The sequence below is a fragment of the Paralichthys olivaceus genome, chromosome 14, assembly GCF_024713975.1.
Source record: "Paralichthys olivaceus isolate ysfri-2021 chromosome 14, ASM2471397v2, whole genome shotgun sequence".
NCBI classification, from domain to species: Eukaryota; Metazoa; Chordata; class Actinopteri; order Pleuronectiformes; family Paralichthyidae; genus Paralichthys; species Paralichthys olivaceus.
Genome location: NC_091106.1, coordinates 24,349,334 through 24,363,296, shown reverse-complemented (window position 1 = coordinate 24,363,296; position 13,963 = coordinate 24,349,334). Strand labels below are relative to the sequence as shown.

The 13,963-nt window shown below is 46.2% G+C and overlaps 1 protein-coding gene and 1 long non-coding RNA gene across 2 annotated transcripts; both read left to right on the top strand.

Annotated features, from left to right (window-relative positions):
- Positions 1-494: 494 nt before the first annotated feature.
- htr7a (5-hydroxytryptamine (serotonin) receptor 7a) lies at positions 495-3,540 on the top strand. Its single transcript, XM_020111442.2, has 2 exons — positions 495-1,182; positions 1,569-3,540. The coding sequence occupies exons 1-2, from the start codon at positions 620-622 to the stop codon at positions 2,470-2,472; spliced, it is 1,467 nt and encodes a 488-aa protein (XP_019967001.2). The 5' UTR covers positions 495-619; the 3' UTR covers positions 2,473-3,540.
- Positions 3,541-10,785: 7,245 nt separating this feature from the next.
- Positions 10,786-13,712, top strand: LOC138413634 (uncharacterized). Its single transcript, XR_011246043.1, has 2 exons — positions 10,786-11,194; positions 11,232-13,712. It is a non-coding gene; the product is annotated as an uncharacterized lncRNA (long non-coding RNA).
- The last annotated feature ends 251 nt before the right edge of the window (positions 13,713-13,963 follow it).

Sequence of the window (13,963 nt, the reverse complement as noted above, 5' to 3'; positions counted from 1 at the left end):
TCTCTGTAGTTTTAACTTGTTGAGTTTAGGACAGAGGACGACTTGTTGACATCGATGAGACAAACTGAATATGAGACACATAATAATACAGTGTTTTTTTTCCACAATCAAGCAATAAAAAATGGACTGTTGCATCCTGAGATTGCATAAATAAGCTGTGATGGATTGATTGATGTGTGTGGGTGTGTGCGTAAACGCATACAATCGAATATATAATCGGACATAAATTATCGTGCGTAATTACGCATGGTCTCATCCATGGATAGTTAGACATTTTCTTGTTGCGTGTGAACCATGCGCCTGCGTATTTTTTAACTTTCTGCTCCATCCGGCTGAGAGGTGCGATGTTCTCCAGTGAATCTTCAGACAACAGGAAATAAAACAAGATTTTGTAGGTCAGATATTTTGGAAATATGCCTGCGGCGCGCCACGTGCGTAATGACGAGTCAGCCTGTAAATAGAAGAATTAAAAAGGCGGCGGGTCACCGTGGTTTGTCCTGGGGGGGGGGGGCAGAGGAATTACTCACTCCCCCATCAGCCCCGGCACATGTGTGCGGGTCCATGTCGCCGCCGCACGCGTCTCCAGCTCTATGGATGAGAAGGACCAGGCGGCAGCACAATGGTTCTTCTGGGAGCGAGTAACGGAACCTTCCCCGGCGGAAACATGAGGTCTTCGTTCATGGTGGAGGACAGAGCCGGAGACCCCGGGGGCTCCACCATCAAGATGATGGCGGAGGCTCTTGCGCCCCGGCTGCTGAAGATTGCGCAGGGCGCCGCAGAGGCTGCAGCAGCGACGTCTCCGTCCTCCACCAGTCAGCCGCAGGTCATGGAGACGAACGGGACCCGGTGCGGGGAGCAGATCCTGAGCTACGGCCGCGTGGAGAAGGTCTTGATCGGCGGGGTGCTCACCATGCTCACCCTGTCCACCATCTGCGGGAACCTGCTGGTGGTCATCTCCGTGTGCTTCGTCAAGAAGCTGCGGCAGCCCTCCAACTACCTGATCGTGTCTCTGGCCGTGGCCGACCTGTCGGTGGCTCTGGCCGTGATGCCGTTCGTCAGCATCACAGACCTGATCGGGGGTCAGTGGGTCTTCGGTCAGTTCTTCTGTAACGTCTTCATCGCCATGGACGTGATGTGCTGCACCGCGTCCATCATGACCCTGTGTGTGATCAGCATCGACAGGTGAGGTCAACGTTTATCTACCTGGACACGTCATCACACATCAAACGTGTTATTATCAGTGATTTATTCAACATTTAGTTTCCGCTCATCGTCCTGAGCTGTTTGTCCTCAGATTCTGTGTAAAGTGAATCAAACCTGGAATCTGATCAGTTCAGGAGTTTAAAGTGAAGAAATCATTTCCTCAACACACTCGTCTACATGTGTGATGTGTGGAATAGAGTTTGATTCCCGTGATGTGACTCTGTGGGTCGTTCATCATGTGTATCTCTCTCATAAATCTGAACACCCACTTCACACCTGCTCTGAATATGGCTCACACATTTTCAGCACCTTGCTCAAGGGCATCGGGGTTGAAGTCTTTCATTCAGTGGTCTTTCTCTCTGTAGATATCTGGGAATCACCAAACCTCTGACATATCCCGTCCGGCAGAACGGCTGCTGTATGGCCAAGATGATCGTGTCTGTGTGGCTGCTCTCTGCCTCCATCACCCTCCCCCCTCTGTTCGGGTGGGCGCAGAACGTCAACGATGGCAGAGTGTGCCTCATCAGTCAGGACTTTGGCTACACCGTCTACTCCACGGCTGTGGCGTTCTACATCCCCATGTCCGTCATGCTGATCATGTACTACAGGATTTACAGAGCGGCCAAACTCAGCGCAGCCAAACACACCATCACCGGGTTTCCCAGGGAAGGGGGGCACGGTGCAGGGCTGGCTCCAAGAGGGGGGCGAGGGGGGCACAAGGTTCAACAGCCGGTGGAGTCGGGGGAAACGCTGAGCGTGGAGGGGACAGAGGTTGAGCAGGAGGAGGCCGAGGAAGAGGAGGAGAGCTTGGACTGTGTGTCAGCGGCGCTGAAGCTGCAGCGGGAGGTGGAGGAGGAGTGTAGCACGCGTGTATCCCGCCTCCTCAAGACTGGCGAGCACCACCAACGTCGGAAAAGGAAAAACCAGTCCATCTTTAAACGGGAGCAGAAGGCCGCTGCCACTCTGGGCATCGTGGTCGGTGCCTTTACCTTCTGCTGGCTGCCGTTCTTCTTGGTGTCCACCGCCAGGCCATTTGTCTGCGGCGTGGAGTGCAGCTGTGTGCCGCTCTGGCTGGAGAGGACTCTGTTGTGGCTTGGTTACGCCAACTCTCTCATTAACCCCTTCATTTACGCCTTTTTCAACCGTGACCTGAGGACCACCTACAGCAACCTCCTGCGGTGCCGCTACAGGAACATCAATAGGAAGCTGTCGGCGGTTGGAATGCACGAGGCTTTGAAACTGGTGGAGAAACCAGACTCCGACGTGTGACGCCGTGGGTCTGTCCGTCAGCGATGCTGCAGAGGCCACCAGAGACGACCTCCAGGGAAAACCTCCACTGTGGCTTCGCTGTCAGGAATTCCCCTGAATGTGTGCGGTGGCGTCTGAGGTGAGAGGAGGCAGGACGCTGTGATCAAATGGATGCACACAGAAGAAACCAGTGGGCTGGAAGGCTGCAAACCTTTATTCTGACGACCGAGGGAAAGTTTGACTCACTGGAGATGAATTCACGCTGTCTGGACGGAGGCGGCTGCTGCTCACAGCCACCGTGGTGCGTTCAAACCCGGCTGCTGCCCTGCTCAACGGCCTTTAGCACGATGTCGTTGCAGAAGTTGGTGGAACTACACACTGACTCTGTTCTTTCTAATCTTCTATTTTCACTGTGAGCCAAGGAAAACTTGCCCCCCCGAAAAGACAGGAAAAGATGGAGTTGTTGGAGCTTGATTGTCCACAAGGCTAAAACACCAAATGTTTTCACCGTGTGTCCACGATGATCACAGTGACACCGTTCTTTCACTGCCTCGTAACACGTGGACGAGTTACAATTAAAACACACCTCACATGTAAAAATGACACAAACGTTCCACCTGGTGTCACTTTCTATCTTGTTTTTGTTCGTAACACTTGTGTTAGTGGTGAATGTGCCAAACCTGCTCCCGCCTCTTCGCAGGTCACGACTGCTGCGTTACCGTAGAGATCCACAGAACATCTGCTGGGAATCAAAAGTTGATCGTGTCTCAGTTTTAACAGTTTGTGCAAAGTCTCACAAAAGAGTTCTGTTGTGTCGTGAACACGAGCTCAACACATTTTCACAATTGACTCTGAAACATGCGACATTTACTTTGTTGCATTAGCTTGAGGAGACAATAACCTGGCCCTGCCACAAGAGGGCAGTACATTACAAAATCATAAATAAAGATGGACGACTAACAGCTCGTTGAAAGTGATGCTAAATCATCTGGATCTGTGATTATCACAAACTCACTTCGTTCTTCCAGAACTCCACAGAGTGAGTCAGTTAATGATCCAGGAATATTTTGAACATTGATTTGTCGTCTCCGACTGAAGGAAATCAATGGAGCAGCAGATTGTTTTGATTGATAAATGACTGAACGTTGAAACTGTGTGTTTCTCTCTAATGATGAATATTAATGTGATCAAACATTTCAAACCAAACTATTTTATTTATCTGTTGAGTCAGCTTCGTTTCTCTGAAGTAGAAGAACTGTTCAAACTGAAACCATCACAGTGAATCATCAGTGGCTGATAAAGAAAATAGGTCCTTTAAATAATGAATCAGTTATTAAAGTCACTGTCAATCAATTCTATCTGGATTCATTATTGAATTGACTAATCTTTAATTATAAATCTTTTGAGGTGTGGAACCCACCCTGCCGTTGATGTCAGAGTTCATCTCGGAGTCGTCACAAGCTCCTCCCACTGAGCTTCACAGCTGAAAAGCACAGGTTCACTTTTATATTCTTATTAAAATGACAATTAGCTCAATGTCGGAGCTGCATCGTGAGCGACGCCAGGAGGACGCGCTCACAGCCTGTGGAGGCTCAGTACTGGACAGCTGGGACCTTCTCAGGCCTGTTTCACGCAGCATTGTTAATATTCATGTGTAGAGCGATTAGAGGAGAAGAGGGTTTCATTCTTACCGTGTTGTTGTTGTTGTTGTTGTCTTCAACACCTCCAGGATGTGGGGTGGATGATTTTTACTGATCCATCAGTGTTAGAAATGTCTGTGCTGCTCAGTTTGTCCTCATCAACATGAATCTGTCCATGGAAATGGGTTCTGGGCTCGGTGCCTCCATTTCCTGCTGCACTATAAACGAGAGCGGCTACGAGTGGAGATGAGCTAGAGTTTCTAATAGACGATCCAAACTCAGTGAGGGACACAGTGTCGGACATGCTCTACATCCACCTCCAGGGAGACCAGAGGAGAACAGTGTCTGAAATATTCTCACTGGTGATGGTTTGGTTTGAGCTTTTCTCAGAAAATACTTGTGATGCTCTGCAGCGATCGCTGCATCTCTGAGCGGCTGAGACGGAGGAGACGAGTTCAAAATGTAAAGGTAGAAATGAGTTCAGCTGTGTTTGTCGGTGGTTTGAGCCTCAGACCGAAGTGTGACTGAGCAACTGAAGAAGAAACACCTGGAGCTCTTTGACTCTTCCTCACCGGTCGTCACACCCTGAGACCGTTACCATAGAAAACCTGTATTATAACTAACACAACTTATAAATTATATATCTCCAACCAGTTTCAGTGTACATACTTTTTCCCCGGACTCATAAAATCAGATGAGTTGATTTTAAAGTAATTTAACGTCACGATGGTCCTGATGTCAGATCAGAGGTTCTGAGACACAGACCTGGTTCTGTGAGATCCGGTTAAATGAAACCTACACTGCTGCTAAAAGCTGCTCTGGGTTTTGAACCTGTGACTTTGTGCCAGCGGCCGCTCGGCCTGTTGACGATGTTCTAATCATGAGCATTTAATCACTTTATAATTAAGCTGTCGACCCAGAGGGGATTATACAGCACTGACTGGGAGGGGGCGGAGTCAACGGCTTTGAAAGGCTGTCAACCAACATGTGTGTCGTTCTGGACAGAGATGTACATACATGATGAGTTAAAGGGGGGGGGACACAGGAACGTAAAGTAGTTTAAACAGATGTTGTTCAGAGAAACTACAGAGCTGCTCCTGTGTGATTTCTCTCAAACACGTTTGTCATGATCTGCTCCGATAAAAACTCAAGTGACCGGAAATCTGTTGGATTCATTGGGAGTTTCAGTTTGGACTTTTTATCACATTCACCCTCGAGGTTATGTTTTCACTTCATTTCAGAAAACTGCTCTCACAGAACGAGTCCAAACACAACTCACCAAAGAAAAGATGAAATTCAAACAAAGTTTGGAGCAGATCATGACAGAAGCGTTGGGTTAGTCTAACCCTGTGATGACGTGATGTCCCCATAAAAGACTTTCACCGGTTTGAAATGTAAATATATTTTACATTGTGTGCAGTTGTATCTGAGCTGTTTGCTCAGATGATTCAATAAAAACAGCCGATGAAACGTCTTTTCTGTGTCACTTCCTGTTTCCATCAGTGCAGAGGTGAATATTAAAGCTTATATAATCATTGAGAAATCAGAATTTCTGTCTCTATCCTCACGTCATGTGTAAAAGCTTCACGACACAACCTGTGCAGCCAGAGTCTCTGAGGACTAAAGAAATCATCTTACTGAGGCAGCATCAGGTGATCAGCAAAGAAAGACAAAATAAAACTGAAACACGAGGACACCTCACCGACGTGGACGCAGAGGACAAGTCGACCTGACGCAGACAAAGAGAAGCACAGAGAATTATAATCAGAGGGAGGACGAGTGAACAGGTGAGACATATTAGAAACAGGTGAGGACGACGAGGGCCGGAAACAGTAAGGTAGGAAATAAAGTCAAGGAGCAACATTTCAAAATAAAACCAAACAAGAAAAATCTAAATGAAAAGTATCCATGCAACAGAAAACCTGAAAGCTCTCAGTTTTATAGAGTCATGACACTGACAGAACATGTGACCTAGTTAAAATAAACATCACTGCTCCGAGTAAAAATAAGATCTGACGACAAACAACAGCGCTAAAGATAAACTGTGTCAGCGTTTCTGAAAATATCTAAAAATATCGTATCTGCTCTACAACAGCTTCATTCTGAGAAACTTCAGGTGACGATTCAGTTCTGTCACGATGAAGCAGAAATGAACCTGAACTGAGATCAAACAGTCTAATGGACGGAGTCAGATCAAAGAGTCAGATCAAAGAGTCCGACAGCAGGACGAACATTTCAAATGCAGGAAAATCGTACGAGTCAGCCAAACTCACCCGGAGCCACGAGGACAAGCTGTTTGTCCAACAGCTAATATGCTAATAAATAAAAATGCTTATTTAGCAGCAATTTTATTTATTTTATTAAAAATGATCCAAACTACAGGTTGATATGAAATTTAAAAATCACTTCGATGACAATTGAATAAGCTCAGATCACTGGTTTCTTTATCTTCTGATGTTTAATGAAACTCTAAACTCTTCACGTGCATCTGTTCGGGGTGATTGTGATTCAGTCCCAGATTAAATTCACAGTTTGAAGATAACGACACGTTTTCCTCTGACAGCAGTGAAATGGATGGATTTATTCTGAAGATTCTCACTCGTCTTTGAAGAGACGAGTTTTCCTCCTGGAGACGATGAGTCACCGCTTTGATGTAGAAAAATCTTCGTTATCATTTCATCAGATGAGATAAGACGTTCGATGTGTGAGTGTGATTTTGGAGTCGAGTGAGGAGACGACAGAAGTGTGAATCGTTTCTGTGAATCAAGTCATGTCTTTGTAATCGACTCGTTCTGATCCTCAGCAGGAGACGATCACATCGTGTCCAAAAACTGGGACATCAGCTTCCACTCAAACTTAAAAACCAACTGCTCCAGATATGAAGAGTCACACAACAACACATGATCATGTAAACATGTGTGTAACAACACCGAGCAGTGACATGAAACATGCACGTCACAAGTTAACATGAGGTAACAAAGGCTGCGTGTTTAGTTTTTCATGACAGAGATGAAGGTCACACGTGACCCTGGACAGTTTCACCACGACTGTCCGCAGTGTGTTGAGCTGTCAATCAATCCCACAGAATGTTCTCACCTGACAGAGCGACGGCTCAGTGTGTCACTCAGGTGATGTTAGAAACAGCTTCAGCTCATCACGCTTCAGAGAACTGGATCAGTCAGCAGAGCTCAGGAACAACACACAGTGAGACACGTCCTCCAAACATCTCTGACTGTTTTCAAATCTGTGACCATGAAAACACACAATGTGAAGAAACTCAAACTCTGAGGAAATCCTTTGAGTAGTTTCTGTCTTATCCTGCTGACAAACAAACCAACAAACCAACGACTTAAACTTCCTTTATTGATCCACAAGGGGAAATTCCCTGTGTCACTGGTGGCGTCTTGCTCAAACACACATGGATGGTGGCAGGGTGGGGGCGGGGCACAGCTTCCTGTCACCACAGTGGAAATAACACAACTTGAAAACTGAAAGTACAGTTCAGCTTCGTGTGTAACCACGGCACAGAGTTGCATTGATTTTGTGTTTTTATTGACCAGAATGCACTTGTGATGGATGCCCGCTCTGACGCAGTTTGCTGTTTGACTCATTTACTTTGCCGCCCGGGGCGTTTACATGAGCGCTCACTATCGATTCAGTCGTCCCACATTCACACTCAGAAATATCATCCAGAGTTTCACTCTCTTCAAAACACAGCAGGAGAGAGGACGAAGCTTCACCCCCACTGTGTTGAGCTTCTACAGGAGAAGAAGAGGAGGAGGAAGACGAAGGAGACGAAGAAGAGGACTCTGTGTTGTGCAGATTGTGAAGAAGTGAGTGGTACTGGATGTCTGGTGAGGAGGAGGAGGAGGAGGAGGAGGAGGAGAGAGGACGGACTGACAGAAACAGAGAGACGGAAAGAAAAGAGAAAGAACTGAAGTGGATGAAAAAGGAGTGGGAGGTGGAGAGAGTAGGACAGAAGAGGAGGATGAGCGGAAAAGAGGACAGAGAGAGAGAGAGAGAGGGAGGGAGGGAGGGAGGGAGGAAGGAGAGATGAATGGGAGATGGGGGGATGAAGATGGAGAAGTGGTGGATGGGCTGTTGAACTCACTCAGGACTGAATCATGGGCTTTGAGTGTTATTAGCTTGACGTGAGCCAGCAGCCATGTTAACATGACGAGTCACAGACATGTTAACATGACGAGGCACAGACATGTTAACATGACGAGTCACAGACATGTTAACATGACGAGGCACAGACATGTTAACATGACGAGTCACAGACATGTTAACATGACAAGGCACAGACATGTTAACATGACGAGGCACAGACGTGTTGGTTATCATGTCAGTGTGTGAGGAGGCGGGGCTGAAACCGGGTCTGAGGCCGACACTCTGCTGTGTGACGTCAGAAAATTCTTTGTCTTCTTCCGTCTCATTTAAATTTGATGAAACATCTTAGTTTTTCTTTTCCATCATCTCTCTCTCTTCTTTTCATTCTGGAGTCTCTGCCTCTTGTCGTCGGTTTTCCTTTCATACATTTGACTTCTTTGTCGTCTTCCTCCGTCTCATTCACAGACTTCACTCATCGTTGAATCTTTCAAACACTAGTTTCAGTCTCTGTTGTCACTTTGTGTCTCGTTTATTCAGGAGCCGTTTCCACATCTGTGTTACTCTTTGTGTTCTTTGTGTTCTCTTGGTCCATGACTCATCTCACTCTGTTCACCTCATCACATGCAGCAGTCGTGTAGTCTGGTGTGACGCTCAGCACAGAGGACTCAGTTAAAGGAATGATACGGACGATTCAGTCGGACTAATCCCATTAGCTTCTGCTGGAGTAAAGAAAGCAGAGGCCGCAGGAAGGAGCTTCATTCTGACGAGGAGCACCGGGCGGAGGGCGGCTCACAGAGAGGCCGGTGCTCTCGCTGTCAGAGCTCATGACAATAAGAGTTGAAGATTTGAAGCAGCGAGTTTGGGAGGAAGACGAACAAGATGTTAATAATCTCGTCTGTGGAGCCTGAAGGAAAATTACAACTGAAAACTGTTTAAAAAGCAGCAGCAACGTTCAAAGTCCAATTTCCAATTAAAAGACAAAATCCTCTTTTCTCCATCTGCAGACGAACGTGACGCAGCTCGTCTGAGGAACTGATCAGTGGGCGGCACCAACACGGCACCAACACTGAACTCAGTGACCTTCGTGCTTCTCTTCATCAACACTCAGATTTTCTTTAGTCAAAATCTACATTCACATATGAACAGATGAAATCCAGAGTGATCGCCTGCGTCTCTGAGTTGTTGTTTTAGTCTCAGTTTGAGAGCGGGACTCATTTGACTCTAAACTCAAACTGTGAGCTGGCTCTCAGATATTTAGCTTCTTGCTCTCAGATATTTAGCTTCTTGCTCTCAGATATTTAGCTTCTTGCTCTCAGATATTTAGCTTCTTGCTCTCAGATATTTAGCTTCTTGCTCTCAGATATTTAGTTTCTTGCTCTCAGATATTTAGTTTCTTGCTCTCAGATATTTAGTTTCTTGCTCTCAGATATTTAGCTTCTTGCTCTCAGATATTTAGCTTCTTGCTCTCAGATATTTAGTTTCTTGCTCTCAGATATTTAGTTTCTTGCTCTCAGATATTTAGTTTCTTGCTCTCAGATATTTAGTTTCTTGCTCTCAGATATTTAGCTTCTTGCTCTCAGATATTTAGCTTCTTGCTCTCAGATATTTAGTTTCTTGCTCTCAGATATTTAGTTTCTTGCTCTCAGATATTTAGTTTCTTGCTCTCAGATTATCGTGCGCTCCATCTTCAGCTCCTCGTTCACGTTGAACTGAAAAGTTCGAACCATCATGTGTTTATCTACCCCCCCCCCCTTCAGTGTTGCACAGGGGCATGATGGGTAATGACAGTATGTTAACGAGACAGCTGTCACTATGTGATGTGACACGTTGTCATTGTTTATTGTCGTCACGTCCTTGAGGAAGACAATTTTATTCTGATTCACACACACACAAACAGCGAGGGGTTTCAAAATAAAACAGGAAGTTTACAAGAGGAGCAGATCATAAAAACACGTGAATCTGATTTGAATAATTTTTTGTGTCTTGATATTTTACTGTTTTTTCCAAATGTCCAAACATTAATCTCCCTCCTCATCCTGCAACATCCTCTGAACCACACACACACACTCACACAAACACACACACACTCACACACACACTCACACACTCACACACTCACACACACACACCCTGCAGAGTGACCAGCTGTCCAGCATCAACACTTCCTGCCTTGTCAGGTCACATGATCAGCGGCTTTTTCTCAGAGACATAAAACACAACATCCTCCTTTAAGTAATTATGGACTAAAAAAGCAGAAGGTGTGTGTGTGAGTGTGTGAGTGTGTGTGTGTGAGTGTGTGTGTGTGTGTGTGTGAGTGTGTGTGTGTGTGTGTGTGTGTGTGTGTGAGTGTGTGAGTGTGTGTGTGAGTGTGTGAGTGTGTGTGAGTGTGTGTTTGAGTGTGTGTGTGAGTGTGTGTTTGAGTGTGTGTGTGTGTGTGAGAGTGTGTGTGTGTGTGTGTGTGTGTGTGTGTGTGAGTGTGAGTGTGTGTGTGTGTGTGTGAGTGTGTTTGAGAGTGTGTTAGTGTGTGTGTGTGTGGTTCAGAGGATGTTGCAGGAGGGAGATTAATGTTTGGACTCACACACACACACACTCATACACACACTCATACACACACACACACACACACACACACACACACACACACACACACACACACACACACTCACACACACACACACTCACACACACACACACACACACACACACACACACACACACACACACACACACTCAGTAAATGGGTCACATTTGCATCTCTATAATTCTCTCTGCAGTCTGACTGATGTATTTGTGTTTCTCGCTGCTGGATTCATTCTTAAACGTCTCAATGGTTCCCACCGTCTTTTCTCCATCTTCGCCCAGTCGCTCCGTCTCTTTCCTCCCTCGCTCTGCTCATCTTTTATTCTCTCCATCTCTTTGTCTCTCCCCCGTTCTGCCTCTGAAGCTTTTTCTCTAGTCACAACCTGCAGCGTTTATCCAGACGCTCAGAGGTTCATGTCTCTTTCTTCTCCACCACACAGCTCAGAGGACATGAAGGATTTTGTCTCACTCGGCTTCATGTGTGTGAGTTACTGCTGACTGTCAGACAATTCCTACCCATAATCCTTCACTGTACGTTTAGCTCAGTCACGTCACCTAACAGAAACATGATGTTATTTTCTGTACAGACGAGAATAAAATGAAAAACACAAGTTATTCCCTGTTTTGGGAAAAGGTCACGCGTCTATGGAGACGATGAATCTGGTTCAGAGAAGGAAGAAGAAGAAGAAGAAGAAGAAGAAGAAGAAGAAGAAGAAGAAGTGAAGCTGAGGCTGAAAATGTGGTGATCTACCTGAAAACATTAAGACCCACAAACTGAATTTAATTAAAATGTTTTTATTGTGAAATTTGTTTCGAGACCTTTTAAGAATTTAAATGATTAAAGATCAAAGTTTTTATTTTAGATCAATTTAAACAGAAAACAAATCTGCTGTTAGGACATTTAGTTAAAAGTCTGATGAACGTGACGGACGTCTGTGATTGGCTAACGTCATCTCTGTGTCATTGCTGCTGTCCAAGGTGCTGAACCTTGGTGATGCCGGAGCTGTCCGTGGTCCTCGCTGCCGGCTCTGAGTGGATTTGTGGCGGCGTGTGTTTCAGAAACCTCGTCTCGGATGTTGATGACACATTTCCTGTCCCCGCGCTGCTTCGTTTCCTGTGCGGAGATCAGATGTGTAGCTGCTGATTAGAATTTCCTGCCTGATGCAGCAGAGAGAAACACGGAGACGTGTAGTGGAGAGATTTACAGCGTGAACCTTTTGGACATCAGTTCTGTCTCTTTGAGTCTCTCAGTGTGAAGCAGGATTAAACACGTCCAGGTCGCTGGTTTTATTTAAACGTGTGTGTGGGCTGAGCAGCCTGGAGCTGCTGAGCTCTCAGCCCAGTCAATAACCATAATTTGTGTGTGTTAAGAGATGGCAGACGACCAGCCGCCTGCAGCGCTGCGCCCTGTGCACAAAATCTTTCCAGGTTGTAAAAGCTGATGTTTGAGGAAATGATGCAAAACTGAACGAAGCAGAGTTTAGCTCAGAATCACATGATCCGTCCCTGAGAGACACTTTGGACTCTGACGTTATTTCCTATTTTATTCTGATATTCTTTACCTGAGCTGTGAATTTAACTTTTCATTCCTCGGAAACAAAGACAACAGGAGGGACCCACCCTACCCCAGGGTCCGAGGGGATGGGCCCTTGGAAGAAGAACAAAAGAAGACGAGGACATTGTGGATGGAGGTGACGCACCTTGACGTTGTCACCCGCCAATAAACAACAAAGAAGAAGAAGTTTCCCAGGATTCATGTGCTTCATGTCAGTTTTATGCTGGACGAGCAGAAACAGAGATGTTTTGAAATGATGGCGTGGACGCTCACAGCTTCTTACTGATTGGATCTTTTCACCCGTCACGTGACCTCCCGTCATGTGACCTCCCGTCACGTGACCTCAGCTCCCAGAGTAGAACAACATGGAGATCACAGGAGTTACTGACCCTGTTGCCCTTCAGTTCAATTCTGCATTTGACTTTTCACCAGCAACAAACAGCCACTTCCTGTTTACACTGACACGTGCACGCCCCGTGCACCTGAGCGGTCACGTGATCTGTGTGTTCAGGTGTGTTACTGTGGACGAGGATTCAAACTGAACAAACATGTTTGTGTGGACATGAAATATGAATGTAGCCTGAGCCTGTGCACAGGTCGTGCACGTGTCAGTCAAACCTTCTCTCCAGCAGCTTAAAGCTCCTCGCAGCTCAGAGAGCGGCTCCCAGCAGGAGGTCCGTCTGAATGAGAGGATGAAGACAGCAGGAGGCGAGACGGACGCATGTGAAGCAACGGATCAAAGTGGAGACGAGGACTGAGCCGGAAACACGGAGAACAGATGTGTGTGTGTGTGTGTGTGTGTGTGTGTGTTTGGGACACGTTCTTTATTTGTTGCCTCGAGCGCTGGACGTGCATCTTCACCCGCTGATGACCACGACACTTCGGGCAGCGACTCCATCGTTTCACTCCACATGACCTCGTTCCCATCAGCGTCCATCATCCTCGGAGGCCGGAGGACAAAAGACCACGATGACCAGGACCCCCCCCCCCCCCCTCACAGAAATCACTATCTGTCTTTCATCGACAAATACTTTTATACATTATGTTTTTCTCTCAGGACATTTAATATATTGACTTCTGCTTTTTATATTTTATTATCATTATTTATTGTGTGTGTGTGTGTGTGTGTGTGTGTGCTCTTAGTCATAAGAGGAAAGTGCAGCATAAATGAATCTGTTCACCATTAACGTGTCGTTCGAGCTGAACATGGAGTCAAACATGTGGATCTTTGGGGCGGGACAGAGATCATGTGACCTGACACAGATCATGTGACCTGACACAGATCATGTGACCTGACACAGAAAGAAGATAAATGTTGAGTCAGCACAAATGAAATAAATAGAAGCTCAGAGAAGATTTAAGTAATTGTTACGTACTTTGTGTGTTTTTCATTGTGTACTTCACTGCGTACTTTCATGATGATGTAGTGGCGCCCGCGTGTCGCCACTGAACAGATGGCCTCGCTCCGCCTCCAGGAAATAATCCAGATCTATTCCATCCAGATGTGACACCTCAGCTCTGTGGTGTGATGTTCTCTGAGGTGAGAAAAGATGCTGCACTTAAACCTTTGACCTCCATATTCCCACCAGTGAGGGGGGAGGAGAAGAGGAGGGGGAGGGGAGAG